Source organism: Diadema antillarum, unplaced genomic scaffold (genome assembly GCF_040938485.1).
Source record: "Diadema antillarum isolate AM-2024a unplaced genomic scaffold, OU_Dant_1.0 seq00001126_RagTag, whole genome shotgun sequence".
In the NCBI taxonomy this organism is placed as follows: domain Eukaryota; kingdom Metazoa; phylum Echinodermata; class Echinoidea; order Diadematoida; family Diadematidae; genus Diadema; species Diadema antillarum.
In genome coordinates, this window is record NW_027271940.1 from 698,765 (window position 1) to 718,564 (window position 19,800).

Here is a 19,800-nt window from a genome sequence, read left to right on the forward strand (position 1 = left end):
TTGCGATTTTCTCCTCTTCTCCTGTTGCTACATCTAACCAAAGCAATTCATGAAATGATGCAGTTTTGTCAGAACCAACAGACGTATAGATCCACAAGAAAGACTTCAGAAATCAGATGGCTAGATGTTGGCAGTTTAAGAAGAGATGCATACAAGCCTTGTCTGAAGACTACATCACTAATGAAGAAAGGGATGGCCATCATGCACTGTCTCCTAGCAACCAATCCCTAATCATCCAATCATCATACACTAGCTACTGTAGCAGCAGATGCAAGAGTGTTACATGTTCTTCTCTTTGAAAAAAAAACAACACAGAAATGAAGCCTACATTAGACTAGGAAACAGTCTCTATACATCTGATTGTATGTAAAGAAACGTGAGTGAACAATGACTCCTCTTATCAAATCTTAAAGTATTGTGTTACACCAAGGAGATATCACACAAATATATATGCTTGTTGTACATGAAGATAGGAATTTGATATCTAAAAAACATATAGTTGTTTTTTAAGATGGAATTATATAAACCTTCCATGGAGCATCATTATGGGGATGTTCTATAATTAATTTGCAAACTAAAAAAAAAAATTGTTATCATTTAGCTCTGTGAAATCAAGACAGAGAAAAGTGGTTAAGTACTCTTCACAAATATATATAAATGTACATACGATGACGGATCATAGCAAGTGACAGTTGTAACACACTTTTGAATAGATAGTAGAAATATAGTAAATGAAGGAATAAAATTGAAGCCCACATTTGTGTATGTCACATGGAAGCAATGCATACATTCATGTGTAGGAAATATGGCAGATACAGACGAGATAGGTTATGAGAGTAAATGTACTTTCAAGATTTGACCTTTACCATATGAAAGCATATCACCCTCTCCCATCAAAAGGACAAGACATAATGATAACATTTTGATTTGCAAAGCCAAACTTAGTTTTCCTATTGCGAGGCTTGTTCTCAACGTTCCATGACTTGTGATAAATCATTTGACCCCCAGCTTGATTTTATATAAATTCATTTAGCTCAGAGACACTTTGATGTTGAACACAAGCACAGAAATGACAGCAATAGCACAGTGAAGATTGGAATGGAAAGATGAAAGTATTATAAAGAGCCTCCTCTTAATCCTCGGTGACTCACCAAGTATGGCGTCCTGACGGTATTTTAGAGAGGGCATCTTAATCATGTGACACTGACATCGATGCTCATTATAACTACAAATTTCTCGTGAGCTTTCTCCTTTGCTTTCCATCTTTTAAATTTACATATTTTCTTTATAGAAATAATTCTCTCTATGAATCCACACATGTTCAGACGTTGGAATCCAGTTGACACTGATTTTCTTTGCCAGGTGCAATTGAAAGACAAACTTGGGGCATAGCCAGTCAGGTGACTTATTGTCACTCTGTCACTGTCTGGGTGTTACTGTCACTCAGATGGTCACAAATTTTCTACCACCTTCCATTTCAGACTCATACTTTCTTTGATTTTTGTTTGTTTGTTTGCTTTTTTTTTTGCCTGCCCTTTAATAATTTTTAAATAAAATAATGAATTATTTAATTTTTATAGAACTTTTTTTTTTTTGTCTTCAAACATAATTTCCTTCGAAAGATATCTCTGACAACTAGGAATATGGATTGCACTATTTCTGGCTAAAGATTAGCCAAGTACATTGATATGGATGGAATACAAAATAAGCAAGAAAGAGGGACAGCAGTAGTAGTTTGTATGCCCACCATGCCAACCTCCATTTTCTTTTTTTTCTTTTTACTGGTTTGCTTCCTCTTCATTTTTGTTGTTGTAATAAATCATCTATCACTTGTGGCTTTCACTGCATTGGGAAAAAAAAAATCACCATTTGGTAAATGGACTACTTCTATGAAATACCTAACATCAAAATGCACTCTATCAGCCTTTTGGTCTCTCTATCAGAATGTTTTTATATGATATCCTTGAGAAAAGAAGGCTTTAGCTTGCTGTCACCATGGCAACATGAGTTGAGGCTAGGCATTATACCTCTGTATCATGAGTATTATGAAGTGTAATGCATTGTTAAAAATACTCATTAATTTCCTCTGCCCCTATAAGGATTATGTTTTCCCCAACACCTCGAAATTTAAAGAAAATGGAATGAAGCAGAAAAGCAGCAGTTATTCTGGTCACATTTATCACTGAACTTTACATCTACAGCAAAGAAAAGCATGGCACAAAATGTGTATGATAAGATAATCCAAGCATTTACTCAGATAAGATGCAGAAAGAATTAACTGAGAGACACAGGAACATAATTACTGCCCTTCTGTTGCAAAGTTGACAATACGTGAATTCCATTATTAAAACTAGATGCGCTTCAGATCTCCCACAATAAACAGCTACATGCCTTGCACATTCAGTGAAGATTTTCTTGTTTTCACACTTCTGTTTATTTGAAAATGCAAATGGCAGATCTTCAGTATTTCTTGAAGGTGGGCAATATGTACTTAGATGAATTCTCTGTAATATGAGCTCAAATAAGCAGCTTCCCCCACAGAACACCAGTTTTTAACAGTCAAACTTCAAAGCTGATCCACTTATGTGACACTATATGTACAGCAAAACATTTAGTTATTCCATATTGTTATCCATTACTTTCCAAATGAATGTTCAATAAGAAACATTAGGTTGTTGTTTGGTATAAGAAGAGTAATAACTTTCATGAGACTATGAAACTCATTTAAAGATTTAATTTTCAAATACTCCTATCACTGAAGATAAATGCTATGCAAATAAAGTGTATGAGTGCAAGGACTAGTCATTTCAAAATCTCTTAAGATATATGTAAAAGAGCAAAAGACTTCTCCCGCATGTAACACCTGCTACCAGACGTGAAATGCAGTGCGAATGTAAAATTGATGATGTTGAACTACACAGCAAAGATTGTGCGAGACAGCACGGCAGACTATTTATTCACAACATGGCGGTGCACGCCTGATGTGAGGTGGCTACAAAGAGACTAAAAATAGATGGGGGAACTCCCATTTTATGAAAATGATAAGTGAGATAAGATACCAATATGGCAGAGGATGAGTGCTCCTTTTTCAGCATTGCACCAAGGAGGTGGGTTTCAGGCAAACTCTAAGGCATGCAAAACAAATCAAATCAAATCAAATCATAGAGTGTTAATCTCCTACTAGTATAATGGCATCATTGATATCATTAACATTAATCCTGTCTGGGCTGAAAGGGGTATGGGATGAAGAAAACAATTCTTTTCATACGATATCCATACAGCATGGCTCGACACTAACTTTTTTGTTTGGTGGCCCGATGGGGCCACCAAAATCCTAAATTTCAAATTTTTGGTGGCCCGAGAGAAAAATTTGGTGTCCCGAAAAAAAAACAACAATAAAAAACATTAAAAGTCCTGATTTTTTTTAATGAGTCAAATATTTAAGTTTTATGATAGTAAGAATTAGAAGTTGGACATATCTACTCATAAATTAAACTTCAACAAACTTGCAACACTCACTCTCAGGCACTCATTCAGTCCTTTTCATCCATCCTTTAAACAAATTTAACTGCTAATTTCCGGCGCAAAAAGTTACAAATTTATTGACATACTTTTCAAAAGATTGTGGTGGCCCGAGGCGGGCCACCAAATTTGCCCTTTTTTTAAATTTGGTGGCCCGACTTTCATTTTTGGTGGCCCCGGGCCACCGTTAGTGTCGAGCCCTGCATACAGCAATTTCTTCCTACAAAACATGAACATTTTCATTTCAATTGTTTTGTTCAATGCAAATCCACTGAAGCCATCTTTTTTATGTATCATGCTGACGATTCGCAAAATTATGCTAAAGGACCAATGTTATGGATCACATGCCTACTTCTTCAAATTTTACAAAAATCCAGTGTAAATTGAACTTTCAAGTTCATAATAATTCATTCAAAACATACTAGCACATATACACAATTCTATACAAGATATCAAAGTGTAGTTATACATCCTACAATTACCACAGATTACAATGAAATGTGTGATACAAATATACATATGATATATGTTTGTGTGTGTATAACATATAAGTGCAGACTTTAGTAGTACAACATGTTATGAATGTGTCAAAATTATGAGAGCAGTGACTGTGTAATGACTACACACCCGAACTGATCATATGTTATACCTCGACAACAAACACATCGATTGCACTGATATACATCTCTGTGGTAGAGTCAAACACAAGCTTGGCTCAAATACAACATTTCTTTCTTTTTTTAAACGAACATTGATGAGGGCAGTTTACAAAAGATTATAGGTTAGGCTCTCTCGTTAGGATCTATTTTAGGACACAAATGGAGCGCAGTTAAAATGCAGGCAGAGCAATTTCAGAGAAGTTTGGCAAATTTTTCAGTTTTTTGAAGGGACTGACAGGGAACATTTTGTTTGGGATATTATTTGCATGTGACTATGATATAAATGGAAACTGATTCTTAAATAGAATTCATCATAAGGAAAAGTCTTAATCTAAAACTTAGATGATGAACAGTCATTAACTTATAGAAAAAAAACTGGGGTCATTACATGCCAAGCGCTGCATGACTTTTGTGTTAGTTTGTGCGTAAAGAGTTGCGTTTTCAATCTTTCCTCTTTAGTAATTTAAAAAGGATCTGACCAAGGCCTGGAATAACTGAGGCAAAGTGAGATATTACATTTTCTGGTAATGTCTAGAATATACATTTCACATTATCCTTTATCATTTGGTAAATTTACATTTTGGTGATGAAAAATTCATGCTCATGCCTAAATTCAAATCTTTTTATACCAAAAAAAAGAAAAGTGCCTCAAATACGTGATTTTGTTTCTTCCTTGAGCCACTGATGGATGTAATTTTACTAATTTTCATGAAATTGATTAAAACAGCAGATTCTCTCTTTTTTTTTGTCTGTTTTATTTATTAATTGTTGTTAGCAGTTTTTATCAAGATCAAAATATAATCATCATCATAAAGCCATCCTCATTTTGTTACTAGTCACAATAGGTATGTAAAATTTAAAGTGAGATAATGATCACATTGTTTATAGCTTTGTTTACAGCTTTTACGTATAACATCATATATTTTGATCACATTTTATGGGTAAAATTGAGACATAAGAATTACTGTATACGCCGAATATTTTGTGAGGATTTTTTTTTTTTGCGAATTTTGCAAATCAGGTACTATTCACAAATACAAAAACAAGCAAAAATATCAACTCTCATCCCGACATGATTTCGACGAGCATGCATACATTTCTCCATTCAGTACTGTACTCCACAATTCCAAATTTAACCACTCGCAAAACTGTCGAGACGTCCTAATTCGCAAAAAATTTGACTCGCTAAATATATAGCATATACAGCATCCTGGACAACTGTGTCAATGTTAACTCATGCGACACAACAAAACATCAGACGTTCATATTAACATCACTTGTTTACGTCACACAGACAAAGTCATAGCATCAATCTTGCTCATATCTTACCACTACACAAACAATGACATGAGAGAACATGTAGGAAGAGGGAAACCAGGAAAGGGGACTGCTCAAGAAGACTACCACTGGGGTTACAGAAATGGGAACTGGACAGAGGCACAAGATCACATTCACGAACGTACAAAGTGACAAAAGCAAAGAGACAGTAACTGTCGGAATACATAGCCTGCTGACTCAGACCCTAATCTATGCACTTGGTCCTGACAGGTGTAAATCTATTTTACTGACTTCACTACTGCTATGGTAACACTCTACCTTGGTGCTGGGTATGAGTTTGAATATAGCAATTGCGATGATCTTCTTGTAACATGATTAAAATCTGTAAATGTTTGATCATCTGGATCATGTGCACAGGTTGTATCACATCCCTCCACAAACTCTTAGGCCCGAATTCACGAAGGTGGTACAAACGAAACCATGGTTTAAACCATGGACAAAAAACCATGGAGCGCCAAGTGTCGCATGGAATGTTTCGCTACGAAATCAGTCATTTCGTCGATGAAATGATTATTTTGAAACGAAATGACAACATTTTGTAACTAAATGAACATTTCGTCCACGACATGATAACGACATGATAATTTCGTTAACGAAACGGTCATTTTGTCGATGAAATGACCAATTTCGTAACGAAATATTCCGTGCGACACTTGGTGCTCCATGGTTTTTGTCCATGGTTTAAACCATGGTTTCATTTGTACCACCTTCATGACTTCGGGCCTTAGTGGTAGTCTATCTGACAGGGAAACATTGAGCTAACACCCTTTCTGCATTGGCGATATTTTCAGTTCATGTTTTATACTATCATTCCAGAAAGTGTTGATAACATAATTGACAAGCAGATGAACATCCTCATGTACATTAAACCTCGCATAAACGCACACACACCAATACACCTGGACCTGATATACCTTGATTTTTAAGTTGTTGTTCGATTACCCATTATGCACTCTTGTATTTTCACTCATCTACACTGTAAAGCAATTGTACTACTGTGCTGATGTGTCCACTTGTGATCTCTTCTTCAAACACCAACAAAATATTTGTATGTATGCTGGTATATGTACAAGTGCAAAGGCTAGGGTCTGTGAGATAAGACTACTAGTGAAACATGAATGCGCAGGAATGAGACTACAGGGAAACAGAGTAGTTGATTTTTGGTATGGGTGAGAAATACAGTAAGAACAACCATAGAAACTCACACTGGAGGTGTGTTCTGGATCAACCACCTGTTGTGAACAAACAGATTATCTCATGAATAGTCATGACTGCCTCATTACACATGCACAGAAAGTGGTTAGTAGGGAGGTCGGCTCATCAACCACTCATCACCGTGCATTTACAACAAAGTTTCTCTTCACAAAAATTACATGAAGTCAGGAAAAACGGTAAATAGCTGATCTTCATTACAGCATCAGATGTGTTTTCATTTTGTTTTCCTTTTTTTTGTGTGTGTTTTTTTTTTTCTACTGTGGGATGGGGATAGTATGTTCAAATTTTAAGCACTAGCACTTTCGACCTGTAGGTAATAGCGAATTGGCTCCCACTTATATCAATAATGCAAATGAACTTCACTGGTTCTTTAATGACAACACTAGGGAAACATTAAAAACAGAAAGAATTGTCACAGAAAAAATTAACAGAACAATATCCATCTTGATAGTTTGACATCGGAGACAAAAGATGCATACAAACGTGAAATTAGCACAAAACCTACAAACACACAAACAAGAGACCCTACCATTACTGTGTAGTTAACACTGAGCGTATAAACAAACATATAAATTGCATCATCGCTGGTCTGAAATATCTCATAATTGAGGGGAGCTAGTGAGCATCGCTCCCGATTTCTCTGAAAGAAAAAAAAGGAGTTTCATAAATAACCTTTCACTGTCACCACTGATCAGAAATATACTATATGAACAGTCCAAGATATTTCCACGAAACGATATGACAGTGAGAGATAGTGTTGTCATCCCTTTGTATGGCATTTGGGCATCTTTTATACGTTTAGATACTTTCTAGCATGATCAATAAACCAAAAAAGAAAGTTGATGACAAGTAAAGGCAGCTATCAATGTTTTCCAATGTCTTTTTTTAAATTTCTTTTGTTTGCTTGCTTGTCTCTTTGGGGTTTGTTTGTTGGTGTGTTTATTTTTTTCGGGGGGGGGGGGGAATTTAATGTCACCACTGTGGTGGTGGGTGATTAGTCATTGCTACATGGGAATATATTGCATGGCACAACTCTCAACATTTCTCCTGGTGCTCACTCGTTCCAATGCTATGGTACATGTATATCCATAGTATGGATATATCAGATTACAACTTCATCTCGAATAATCTTTATGTGTTTGTTGGTACTGACAATTTTAAAGCTGAAAAGTTGCGAGAATTCTGCCTAGATATGCAAAATGCAAACATGGGATGAACAGGTACGCACAATGATGGATATAGACAGTCCTGTTATATAATGCAAGGAACATGCATGATTTTAAAGAAAACTGTAGGATATCAGAATTTACACCTCTCAAGTGGATGTAAAGACAGTACAGGAATTTAAACTTCTATTCAAAGTTGGGTGTTACCCACATGATCAATCTACCTGTTGAAGCAACAACCAGGGCAGTACTGCATTCATAGGTGAAGACTTTGCTACATAACATTAAATCTGGCGCAAATCATTTTTAGATATCATACATTCAGTCAAAAAAGTCCATCTTGCTCACCAATACTTGAAGCTATATGCTAAATCATATTTGTAAAATTGTTCCAAGTAAATTGTGGAGCGAAAGGGGAAATGAAAAGATGATGACCTCAATGCATGTCCGAAAGTCACTAATTACTGTCCATACTTTTCTACGTTCTTAGATTGCAGAGCTCTCTTTACTTTACTGTCATCTCTGCTCTCATTCATGAACTTGAGTACTTTAGGACACAGAAGGAATCTTTGGAAAAAATGTTCTATTAAGGAAAAAAAAAAAGAGACTTGTATGACACCTACCCTGGAAAGGTCAAAGGTGAACTCCATGGTGCGACCGGGCAGCTCCTTGCGCTGGTCCAGGGCGAGGGAGACGACCCTGTTGTGACGGTCATCGTGGGTCGGAGGCTTGACCAGCGAGGAGGACTTGGAGACGGCTACCTTGAGGATGTTGAGCGAGTCTTGCCAGTGGATACCCTGTGAGGAAGGAGAGGAGGAGGAGGAGGAGGATGAGGAGGACGACGACCAATTGGATCAAATAAGGAATCAAACATCACAAGGTGCAACAGGTGTTATCTCATCTTGCCTTTATTAGTCAAAACACAATAACATTGATTGGGAGATAGCTGATTAATTAACCCGTTGAGGACAAGTCCCAAGTATACTCGGGCAGGTGTCTATGGGAAATGCGTGTTGTAGCAAAATCAGTCCGTCCTCAGTGGGTTAACTCATACACACTCCTCAAATTGACAACTTATGATGACATACACACTGCTGATTTTTTTATTTAATGACTAAATAAACTTTGCACCAACACAGACTGAAAGTGTTTGAACAATCACTGCATAGCTTCTTGTTGATGGTAAAATCTTGACAATGAGGTACTGTCTCTGGTGAAAGGCAAACTTACTTAATTCCATCAAAATTCCAATTTATTCCATCTTTCTACATTGCTGTGTATCTCTTAAAATGGACAATAGTAACTGCCATGCCACTGCACACAGAAACAATTGAATGTCAAAGTGGCTCTTTTGATACTGAATGTTGCCTACAGAACTACACAGGCACAGATAGCTGTCACATTCACATTTTGTAGATGGCTCCTCTTTCCTTCAGGTTTCCAGTGGTCTTACCTGGACATACTTGGCGATCACTCGCAGCAGGTTGTCGTTAACTTGCTGCATGGGTGCAGCCATCAGGTCGATGTTGTGGATGAGGTGGTAGACTATCTGGAGCACCGGAGACTGGTTGTTGATTGGACCTTTCTCTAACACCTGTGTCAATGGTTCAAACACAAGAGTCAGATGATACACAGCAAACAACCTAGAACTGGTCTAATTCTAATGCTAACAAGTCCCATATGTGAACATATAATCATATTTGTAAAGAAATATGATAAGAACTGAAAATCACTGATTCCAAATGATATGTTTATTAATATTGTTACATAATATCGTCACGATCCCCCTTCACACCCCCCCCCCAAAAAAAAAACATCAATACTCATCAAGAAGAGCAGTTACCAAACTCAACTGTGCTTTCCACTACCTCCTTCACCATGTCATCCTGCAAGTGTTCTATATATAACTGCTAAGATGCTGCATATGCTATCTATCTACTACATAAAAACCTCCTCCTCCTGATATATCACCATAGTAATCATCATCTTCAGAATGGCTGCCATCCTCCTATTCCTCCAGTGAAATACTGCCCAATCTCTCACCTCAATCAAGAATGTCATCATGGGAATGCTGAAGTGGGAGTAGGCGGAGTGCAGGTACTTGCAGACCACACCCGCCCAGGCCTTGCCATCCCGGTTGTAGGTGCGCTCCCGGTACATCATCAGAACGGTGGAGAGGGGAGCCATCTTGGTGCAGCGCTCCTGACAGACCTGCCAATCAGCATCAAACAGACAAAAAACAGACAAAAAAAACAAAAACAAATACCCAGTTCAGAAGCATCCTTTACTCTCCTAGGCTGGAGAAACTTTCAGCTGACATACCTATCCTCTGGGAATATTTGACAGAGCAACATAATGCAAACAACTGCCTTATCTTACATTTGTCCTCACTTACAATCTTACTGAACTGCAATGGCTTTGTCATTACATGCAAACTTTTTGTTATTATATGCATACTTTCTGTAGTGTTTCTTTTTTTACCTCATCAATGGTATATCCATAAATTTCATTTATCACATTTTGTAATGTGGACATATATATGCACTTATATCGTATGAGAAAAAAAGATGTATTTACAAATTTTGTTGGAGATGGAAAAATCAAATGAATAAGTGAATGAATATGCAAACTTGCATATCAGAAAAACACAAATATCATAAAACCATCTCCACTATTGGGAGGATGTAATGGTCAGCACACATTTGGCTGAATACATGCCCACTTACTATGAACATGCTTTCATGCTCTAAGGTGTGTGTGTGTGTGTGGGGGGGGGGGGGGGGAACATGAATCACTAGGTAAAGTGGATGAGAAGGACCAAAAAACTCACCCTACTGATATTGGTGGCAATATCGCCAGCAAACTTGTCAGGCTGTCCAAACTTCTGGATGAGGTATGGCAGGAGGGCCACCACTATTGGGAGGATGTAATGGTCAGCAATTTGGCTGAATACATGCCCACTTACTATGAACATGCTTTCATGCTCTAAAACATGAATCACTAGGTAAATGGATGAGAAGGAAAAAAACTCACCCTACTGATATTGGTGGCAATATCGCCAGCAAACTTGTCAGGCTGTCCAAACTTCTGGATGAGGTATGGCAGGAGGGCCACCACGTTGAGGGGGAAGCCTGCTGCCTGGGTGGGGTCGACTACCTTCAGGTGAATGTTGAGGGTCAGCTTAGACACCAGGTGAAGGGTCAGGTCATAGGTCACTGATGAGGTGAAACCCTGTGAAGGTAAATTTCACAGCCAAAATAGTTAAAACAGAGGTTAGGCAGTCAGTAAAATTTCATACAATGCAACTGATCGATCTACTAACAAGATGTATTCATCCTTTTGTCAACAGGTACACAAAGTACTTTAACCCGTTGAAGACTAGTCCCGAGTATACTTGGGCAAGTGTCTATGGGAAATGCGTATTGTAGCAAAATCAAACCGTCCTCAACAAGTTCAGGTCTGGAAATGATCTACTTCACGGGGACATTACATACTTGAGTGTATGTATTTGATTAAAGGCCATTTAAACGTGAAATAATGAAGTTCCAGTTCAAAACTACTAGTGGGTCATTGCTGATGAGGGTAAACAGGTTATGTTACATAACCAGAGTCATATTGTGTAAATTGTGACTGACTGTCACTGATCATTAAATCTGTTCATGAGTGACTCAGCTGACGGCAAAATAACGATGATCTGTGGTGCCTTTATCTGTGGTGCCTTTAAGGTATCAGCAGTCTGCTTAAAAAAACTTACAGGCACCAGTTAAGAATGAGGGGATAAAAAAAGAATTGATAATTCTGATAGTAAGTTTCTAGCTGGTACAGTGGAAATGAGAAGATTAAGGTACGGAAATGAAATTGTGATGGTGAGTGTAATTATGTTACATTCACCTTGAGAATAAGAGCCTGTAGGCCTGGGTAGCCCTCCCATCGTAGCTGGCTCAAGACATGTTCCAGACGTACTCTAACCTCTCCTCTCTCCAGGGGCAAGACTTTCAACAGCTGATTGTAAGAATGAACACAGAATACACGTACAGAGCTCAATTCTACAGTCATCCACACATCAGACAATGGAAGCAAGCCTATAGAGCTCTAATGAAGATTTAACGGGATAAGTGACTGTACATTGCAAACATTCAGGAATCTAATCTGAAAAGAAAAAGATTGCTTGAGTTTAAATGACAGCCATAAGAATTAATTCATGCTTGATTCTTTTAGGCCACATTAAGTTATCACAAATCTTGTATTTAGATAAGGAATAAAAAACATTACAAGAGTACTTGTGGGAGAAAATTCTAACACAATTCCAATGCATTAAAAAAAAAAAAAAAAAACAAGTACTTTGTATTATCAAATCTGAATGTTTCCTCATTTGACAAATCCATACTGGTAACGTAAAAAATTCCTTACATGGGAAAGAATTTGTCAGTTAACAAACCTTGTCAAGAGCCTTGAGCGCCATAAGGAACTCATACTCATAGTCTGATTCTAGCAGGGAGACAAAGATCCAGAAGATCTGGGACAGCATGCTCAGCCGCTCTTCAAAGAAGTTCTCTCCGAGGTGCTTGAGGGAGGAGGAGCTCCGTGCCCGGCCACCGTGGAAACGAGGCTTGTCCAGCTCACTAGTGGTGGAGCTTCGACTCCTGTGCTCACCGACGTAAACTCGCATATCTGATTTTTTTCAGTAAAAGTATAAATAATGTATTAGTATCATTTGATGAAGGTAAAAGGTATCATCAATAGCTGTCTTTCGCACGAAAGACAAATCATAAATGGTGATAAATGATAGTGCAAATAGAAGAAATTGATTCAGCCTTCAACAAACCTCTCTGGCTCACCAGCCTAAAGTCTAAATGACTTTGTACAAAGGCATGTTACTCATGGGACTGAAAAGGTTAAAGTGAACCTGACAATTTGACAACTCCATAAACAAGGATAACAAACTTGTCTAGTCACTTGCACAAAAATGCCCTTTCCAAAGAGCACTTGTCAGATCAAAGGGAAGCTCAAGGGGGGAATGGCTTTGAAGAGTGTATATCCTGGTGCTGTTATTAAGAATAACCACACTCATTTGTTGAGCAACAGTGCCAGAGATGAATCTTTCACAACAGTGCAACAAACTGATAATGCATATCATTTAAGAATATGAAGGGACATTGTAAGTTTTCCATGGAGCTAGTGCACCTATAATCTTGTATCAGTGATATTTGAGAAGGTGAATGGAGCTTGTGTCTAACCAGAAGAGCCATTGCTGGGACCAGACGAAGAGGTGGGAACTTCCACAATCTTGGTCCTCATTGACGTCGGTCCAGGCAGGCCGTCATAGGCCGACCCAGGTGGTCCTATGTTGAAGAGGTTGCTGGTGCTCTTGCGGAACTCGGCCTTGCGCGAGGACCCAGACTTGGACCTCTCCCTTATGTCAGGGAAGACCAGGTCCTGGGCTAGAACGTCGATGGCATTATCCAGGGTGAGGAGAATTTCAGTGGCATAGCCCTAACAACAAGATAATGAAAGACATAAAAGAACGGTAATTCATCATTGGCAACAGGTGAACTGAATTCCTACAGCATCTTGGTACAAGTCCTTTACCCAAAGGAAATAGAAAAGTGCCAATAGAATTAATAATGAATAAGATGCTCAAGTACATTCATGCAAGCTTTTGCTGAGCTCCTATTATGATTAATCCTTCATGTTACATACAATCTTTCCAAACATCAATGAAAAACACACACACACACACAAATCAGGAGTATATGCAACTATATTTATCTATTTCTCTTCTTTTCATGATGCCGTAATCACTCATTTTCACCCTTTCATGTCATTACTACCTTCAAAGACCATCACACACTTTCTAAGTCATACCAGCATACCAATAGCACTACAGCTGGTGAACGAAAAGAAAAGCCCATTGGTGTACCTGAGCATCATCCCCTTGGTCTGCTACAGTCTCCACCAGCCTGGTCAGAATGTTCGATAGCATCCGTGAGTTCAGAGCTGGATTGAGGGCCCGGAACATCTACAGCAGGGAAAATAAACCAAAGAGACTTAGCTATTTGATACCATACGCACTGAGACATCAGAAATGTTACAGTACCGTCTCTCAGCAAAAAACAACATAAAAGTTGAACCATGGTACTACTCAGAAAACAGTTAATAATATGGGGCCTTCAACACAAAAAGGATGACAAGAAGAAAACATTATAATGACACAGAATATAGGTACATTGCAAACATCATACAAGTATTCTTTTACAAGGTGTACACACAAATATAAACAATTAATCATCTAATGCTTTCATAACCATAATGCTTTCATTTTACACCTTGGCAGCTCCTTGAATCATGACAAAGACAATGCACAGAGGGAGAAGCCCTATCTACCAGGGAAGAAGTACAGGACTGACAATATCGCAATTCTAGTTCCAAAACTGTTTCTGCAGAGTCTTGGACATGGTCTGCTCTAAAGGCTGGCACACTGTGGCTCCTGCGTGACCAATGATGACTTGGCATAGAATGGGATGCGACGTACCTGGAAGGACCTGCCAGCGTAGTGCCTGGAGGAGCATGAGAGGGCGAGATGGAGGGCGACCTGGGCCCACCGCTGCTCCAGGTGCGAGCTCCTCATACTGCCGTGGAAGATCTTCACCACATTCCTTAGGAAGATCTCCAGCTGCTCCGCGCTCTTGATGCTGGTACCTCGGGGTGTGATCTCCTCGCAGGACCATAGGGGGCGGCATTTCCTGTGTAGATAATGGAAAGAAAAGATGCAATTGTCGATATTTCTCCTTTATACATTGCACAAGAGATGATTGAGAGTTACATACATCACAAATAGGAAATGAGTAACTATATAGGTGACCACACCTGTAACAAAAAAAAAAACAACAAAAACTTGTGAATGCATTGACAATTGTGAAGGGACAATGGTAAGTTATGCTGGATCACAAATAAAATTACATCTCAAGTCTATTGGTGTCATCAAAAGCAGACTAGGCTTATTGCTTATTGCCTCGTGGATGGAGATAGCCACTAAAAACATCTGGATATGTATGAAATATCACATCTGTGTCTGAACAGAGTCAAAGACATGCAGGTGCTCATAATTTCTGGAGCCTTGCACTTAAAAAAAAAAAAAAAGGAGGGATCAGTAAGTGCTAAGTACTAGACTTCCAAGCACTTCACTATATCTCTTACTGTAAAAGTAAGCACAAAAAGTCTGTCAAAACCAGGAATGAAGGAAATCCCAACCCTTCCAATCAAGAGATTGCCAACCTTGTGACCAGGAACTCGACAAGAGCTTTGGCAGCCTCCTCAGTGGTTCTTAAGTGATCAACACTGATGTGTGCCACAGCGGTCATTCCAAACGGGATGACCGTGGACGTAGAGCTCATGCTGGACCCCGAGACGGTCGACGCCCCACTGATGGTGGTGGTGCTACCCATCAGTGCTGTGCCGTCCGAGTCGTATGACATGGTGTCCGCTGGGTGACCATTGGTGTTGCCCACTGCACCTGAGTAAGACGGGATATCACAATCAGTAGATCAATTAGAACATTACCACTTTGCCTTCCATATTACAAATGAAACTTTCTCATTGAAATCTTTGGCATCCAAGAGTATGAACACTGATCATGGTATACAACTTAGCTTTAATACCAAAAGAGAATATTTTATGTAGATATCTTGTCTTTGACCTCCACTACTAAAGAAGGATGTTTGGTACACTCATTTCAGTTTTCTTACATGTACAGTACAGGAGGAAAAGAATGCCCTCCCAGGACCTATGAATATCTTATCTCATTTTATTGATGCTCACAATAAAATGAGGTGATATATATAAGTAACTCTAAAATCAAAACCTTCAGGCATAGGGACAGAATATTATGTTTAGCAGATACTTCAAGCATCTTTTATTTTGAAGCATTTAGGCAGTTACATTAACAATTGATGTGCTGTTTGAGAAAGTCACTTGCTGGAGAGGTTTCTTCCCTATTTGGCACAGAAATCCACATCTTAATCGTAAATGATCAAGGGTTCAAGTTGTCCAATCATGTCAACAGTAGAACAAAGAGCCCTTTAAGGGAGATGGCTTTCATGTCACACCTGGGTCAATTCGTGTCAGTTTGATTTGATTACGTTACATTGCAGTGCATCATGGCCAAGTTTTATGGGAAAATGTTACATGCAAATGAAATAGCAAACTTTTGGCTGAGTGCACGGGCACATAACAAGTCATGGCCACTTCCTAGTTACCTGTGAAGTTGTATTCCTTGGTGACGGCACGCTGGTCTAGTAGTCCATGGAGGTCGCTGATGACGTGGTGAGACAGCAGAGTGTTGGCCACACTGACAAAGTCGTTGTGAGGAGACAGTACCACCAGGAGGTTGAGCAGCAGGCGTTTGCAGTGCTCATGGACCAGGGGCCAGGAGTGGTCCAGGCCTAGTAACCAGTCATAGAAGTTGAGAGACTATCAGACTGAGTGACCAGATAACATGGCCAGAGAGGTCACAGAGGTAAGGAAGGACTTGGATAGTGATTATAGACCTGTATGGCTCAGTCTATTCTTTGGACTCACTGCTCATAGTCACCATCATTTTCTTGTCAATACCATCACAATAACTCTCATAACTATGGCAATAAACATCATATTTGTCAATGTAATGATTTGTCAAAATCATCCTCGGCAGCACCACAGGAGGCTCCAAACTAAACGCCATTGACTGTCCTATTCCAGTGTAACAGTCCTCTGGAAGATCACTGCCTACACTGAAGAGGCTGCCCTAGGTGAGACCATAATGATATCCTGTTTTTATACATAACAATAAAAAATGATTCCTTTGTCCCCCCCCCCCCCCCCCCCCCCCCACACACACACACACATATATATATATGGCAAAAAGGGGATTCCCCAACTCAGAGGGGAATCACCTAATTATTAGGGAATTCCCCTCAGACTCAGACTCACCAAGGAAGAGTACATGCAGGATGTGAGGTAGGTGAACCTGCCAATCAACATCCACCTTCTCCAGTACCAGGTCAGTCAGCAGCACAGTTGCTACATTGCACCTGTGAGGAGGGAGAGGCAAGGGATAACGTTCAGATACCAACAATCGACCAGCACACCCACTGCATCAAAACCAGTCAAATAAGTGATCCATAGGACTACACTAAAAGATTTAAAATATCATTTACACCTGACTTGCCTGAACTACACACTCAGTAATCACTACCTCAAACATTCATTCAAGATGTTTATCTAAAGACAACCAACTCATAAAGGAACATCTTAAATGCAATATCTATTTAACCTGTTAAAGACTAGTCCCGAGTATACTCGGGCAGGTGTCTATGAGAAATGTGTGTTGTAGAAAAATCAGCTCTTCCTCAATGGTTTTACAGACTCACAGCATCTGCAACATTTGTACAAAGTAATCTGTCATGTCTATATGTACATAGCCCTCATATTGCAGGAAGGAAACAACAGCAGTTCCACCTCAGAGGTTGAACCCTTGAATGCGCACGACAACTATCAAGCAATCTTACAGCTGACAAAATGAAGGAACAAGTTTCAGACAGCGTACTTGTGAATCACTCCCTGGGGAGGCGTCTCATTTTCATCGATGTAATCACTGAGGGGGGCATAGTAGCAGTCCTCAGAGAGTGGGAGGGGCAGGACCAGTCCGTTCTGGGTCTGCTGCCTCCAGATGGTGAACAGGTTCTCCTTGGCCACACCCTCATGCCCCTTCTCATCAATACTGGTGAACCTGGGAGAAAGAAGAACAAGATTATCATATCATCAATTCCATCATTCCTGCATTTCACTAGAAGCACAAAGTTCGTATTCTTACTAATTACTTATGACACACCATGCTATCAAACATTTTGAATGAATAATTGGTGTCTACAATTTAATCAATAATAATCTGATTAAACTACATCCAATTCAATTAAACATAGGTTAATTAATTGAACAAAAATTATCAGTCTTAAGTGGCAAACACACACACACACACACACACACAAAAGGAAATAAAATGACTATGGCCCATCTGCCAGCAGGGGCAATGATATACATTGTATCTATTCACAATGAATAGAAAAATATGTTGTCATCATAGCAGACATGCAATTCATTTTTGTTTTTTCTTGCCACTAGTAGGAGGGTTAAATCACTTTCTCTCTCTCTCACCTAACGGTGTCATCCTCCTCGGGAATGGCAGGCTTGAAACGGATGCGGTCCATGCCGGAGGACAGACCGGCTGACTCACTGCTTGGGGTGGATGTACTGCTGGTCAGGGTGGATAGACTCCCACTGCTCTGATGGAGGGACGAGGAGCCCTCACTAGACCGGATGATGCTGCTTGGGCAAAGGGGACGAGCATTGCACAACATTAATGTCATCACCACTTTCAATGTCATGCACGATCCCTCAATGCACAACTTTCTCAAATGTGGTACAAAGTGTTGCTACACAAATATATGATCTTGATCATTCAACTGGAAGTGAATCATCATCTGGCTTCCAATATTGGCATTTGAAAGCAGCTGTCTCGGTCACACTTACAAAGGAGAACTTGCTTCATAAATAAAGTCTCACTACTTTTTCTCTTTTCAGAACAAACGGTCAGAGTAATGCAAGCAACATCACAGACAAAATATCGTGGCAATTTTTTTTTTTTTTTTTTTAGGTACGTACACGATGCCATGCTTGGTAAAATTGGTAAGAATTGGATGGTTTTCTCAAATCTACAGTTTGGTTCTCTATTTATATAGTTCCGTGAATGAGGTGAAAAATCTTTGGAGGAAAAAATAAAACCATTTACTAAGTATGTGACCTTACCTGTCTCTATCCTTGCCACTCCCACTGTCTGGAGGAGGAGGGGTCTTGCTTCCAGCTGTCACCTGGGTGGCCCTGTCCAACGTGGTGGTGGTGGTGGAGGTGGTCGACGACGCCTTGCCTCGCTCCGATCCACGCTCGCTGGCCAGCCGTGCCTCCTCCTCCTTGTCCATCTTCTCGATGAGGGAGGCGGCGCTGGAGGACTCGGGCCCCATGGCGCCAAACTTGGGCTGGCTGAAGAGCTGGAAGAAAGGCGGCTCCTCGATGCGCTCCATGTTGGTCTGAACGATGTCAACCGACAGCATCTCTCGCATCAACTCATCCATGAGTCTCTGAGGTTTGGCTCTGGCAATGTACACCAGCACTCGCTTTAGCTGTATTTTATAAAAATTAGATGTCACATGTTACATTGTGTGCATAACAAATTCGTAAGGATGAAGAGGGCTCCAGAATCATCACCTCTATTAGTTACTTTCAACCTTTCCTGAACACAAACATTTTTGTTTCATTTTCACCTACGAACAGAACTACAATTATGAATGCACTTCAACACAGAGCTTGACATTCATTCATACACACACAACAATTACAGTATGTCTAATTCGTTATAACAGGGATTGAAGCACTTGAAGGAAAACAGTTTTCCTGGCATCTGACAAGCCGATTTGCAATTCTAGTATATTTCCAAGTCCTCAAGATTGTACTGCATCTGCACTTCAGATGATTATCAAAGTTTTGCAAAGTTGGCTTAAAATCAAAGCAAAATAAAGGGTATTAACTGTCCTTTTCACATAAACCAAAATATGTGATCTCCTGTTTGACATGTCTCACCGATGGCAAGAGGTCAGGGTTGGTCATCACTCCGGTCAGACCAAGGAGAAAGTTGAGAATGACCGAGAGGTTGCTTGGCCAACAGGCACAGAGTCCTGCCCATAGCTGCTCCAGGCCGTCTGAGTGCTCATCTCCATACTGGACGGCAGAAGCAGAAAATGACGAGCATAAAAATGATATGAACAGCAAGAACTTCCTGGTGTTGAACAAAGGCAGTGATGTTTTCTTGC

At 39.6% G+C, this 19,800-nt stretch overlaps 1 protein-coding gene across 1 annotated transcript in view; it reads right to left on the bottom strand.

Annotated features, from left to right (window-relative positions):
• Nucleotides 1-19,800, bottom strand: part of LOC139743998 (protein furry homolog-like) — a 93,032-nt gene that overhangs the window by 23,397 nt on the left and 49,835 nt on the right. The window contains exons 28-45 of the mRNA XM_071654466.1: nucleotides 19,571-19,708; nucleotides 18,743-19,113; nucleotides 18,092-18,259; nucleotides 17,484-17,666; nucleotides 16,868-16,968; nucleotides 16,156-16,341; nucleotides 15,176-15,413; nucleotides 14,433-14,643; nucleotides 13,821-13,919; nucleotides 13,138-13,393; nucleotides 12,339-12,571; nucleotides 11,792-11,902; nucleotides 10,934-11,131; nucleotides 9,944-10,111; nucleotides 9,354-9,494; nucleotides 8,524-8,697; nucleotides 6,725-6,751; nucleotides 3,060-3,125 (exon numbers count right to left, since the gene is read on the bottom strand). Of these exons, the coding sequence (XP_071510567.1) occupies nucleotides 3,060-3,125; nucleotides 6,725-6,751; nucleotides 8,524-8,697; nucleotides 9,354-9,494; nucleotides 9,944-10,111; nucleotides 10,934-11,131; nucleotides 11,792-11,902; nucleotides 12,339-12,571; nucleotides 13,138-13,393; nucleotides 13,821-13,919; nucleotides 14,433-14,643; nucleotides 15,176-15,413; nucleotides 16,156-16,341; nucleotides 16,868-16,968; nucleotides 17,484-17,666; nucleotides 18,092-18,259; nucleotides 18,743-19,113; nucleotides 19,571-19,708 (3,069 nt within the window). The remainder of the gene's footprint in view (nucleotides 1-3,059; nucleotides 3,126-6,724; nucleotides 6,752-8,523; nucleotides 8,698-9,353; nucleotides 9,495-9,943; nucleotides 10,112-10,933; nucleotides 11,132-11,791; nucleotides 11,903-12,338; nucleotides 12,572-13,137; nucleotides 13,394-13,820; nucleotides 13,920-14,432; nucleotides 14,644-15,175; nucleotides 15,414-16,155; nucleotides 16,342-16,867; nucleotides 16,969-17,483; nucleotides 17,667-18,091; nucleotides 18,260-18,742; nucleotides 19,114-19,570; nucleotides 19,709-19,800) is intronic.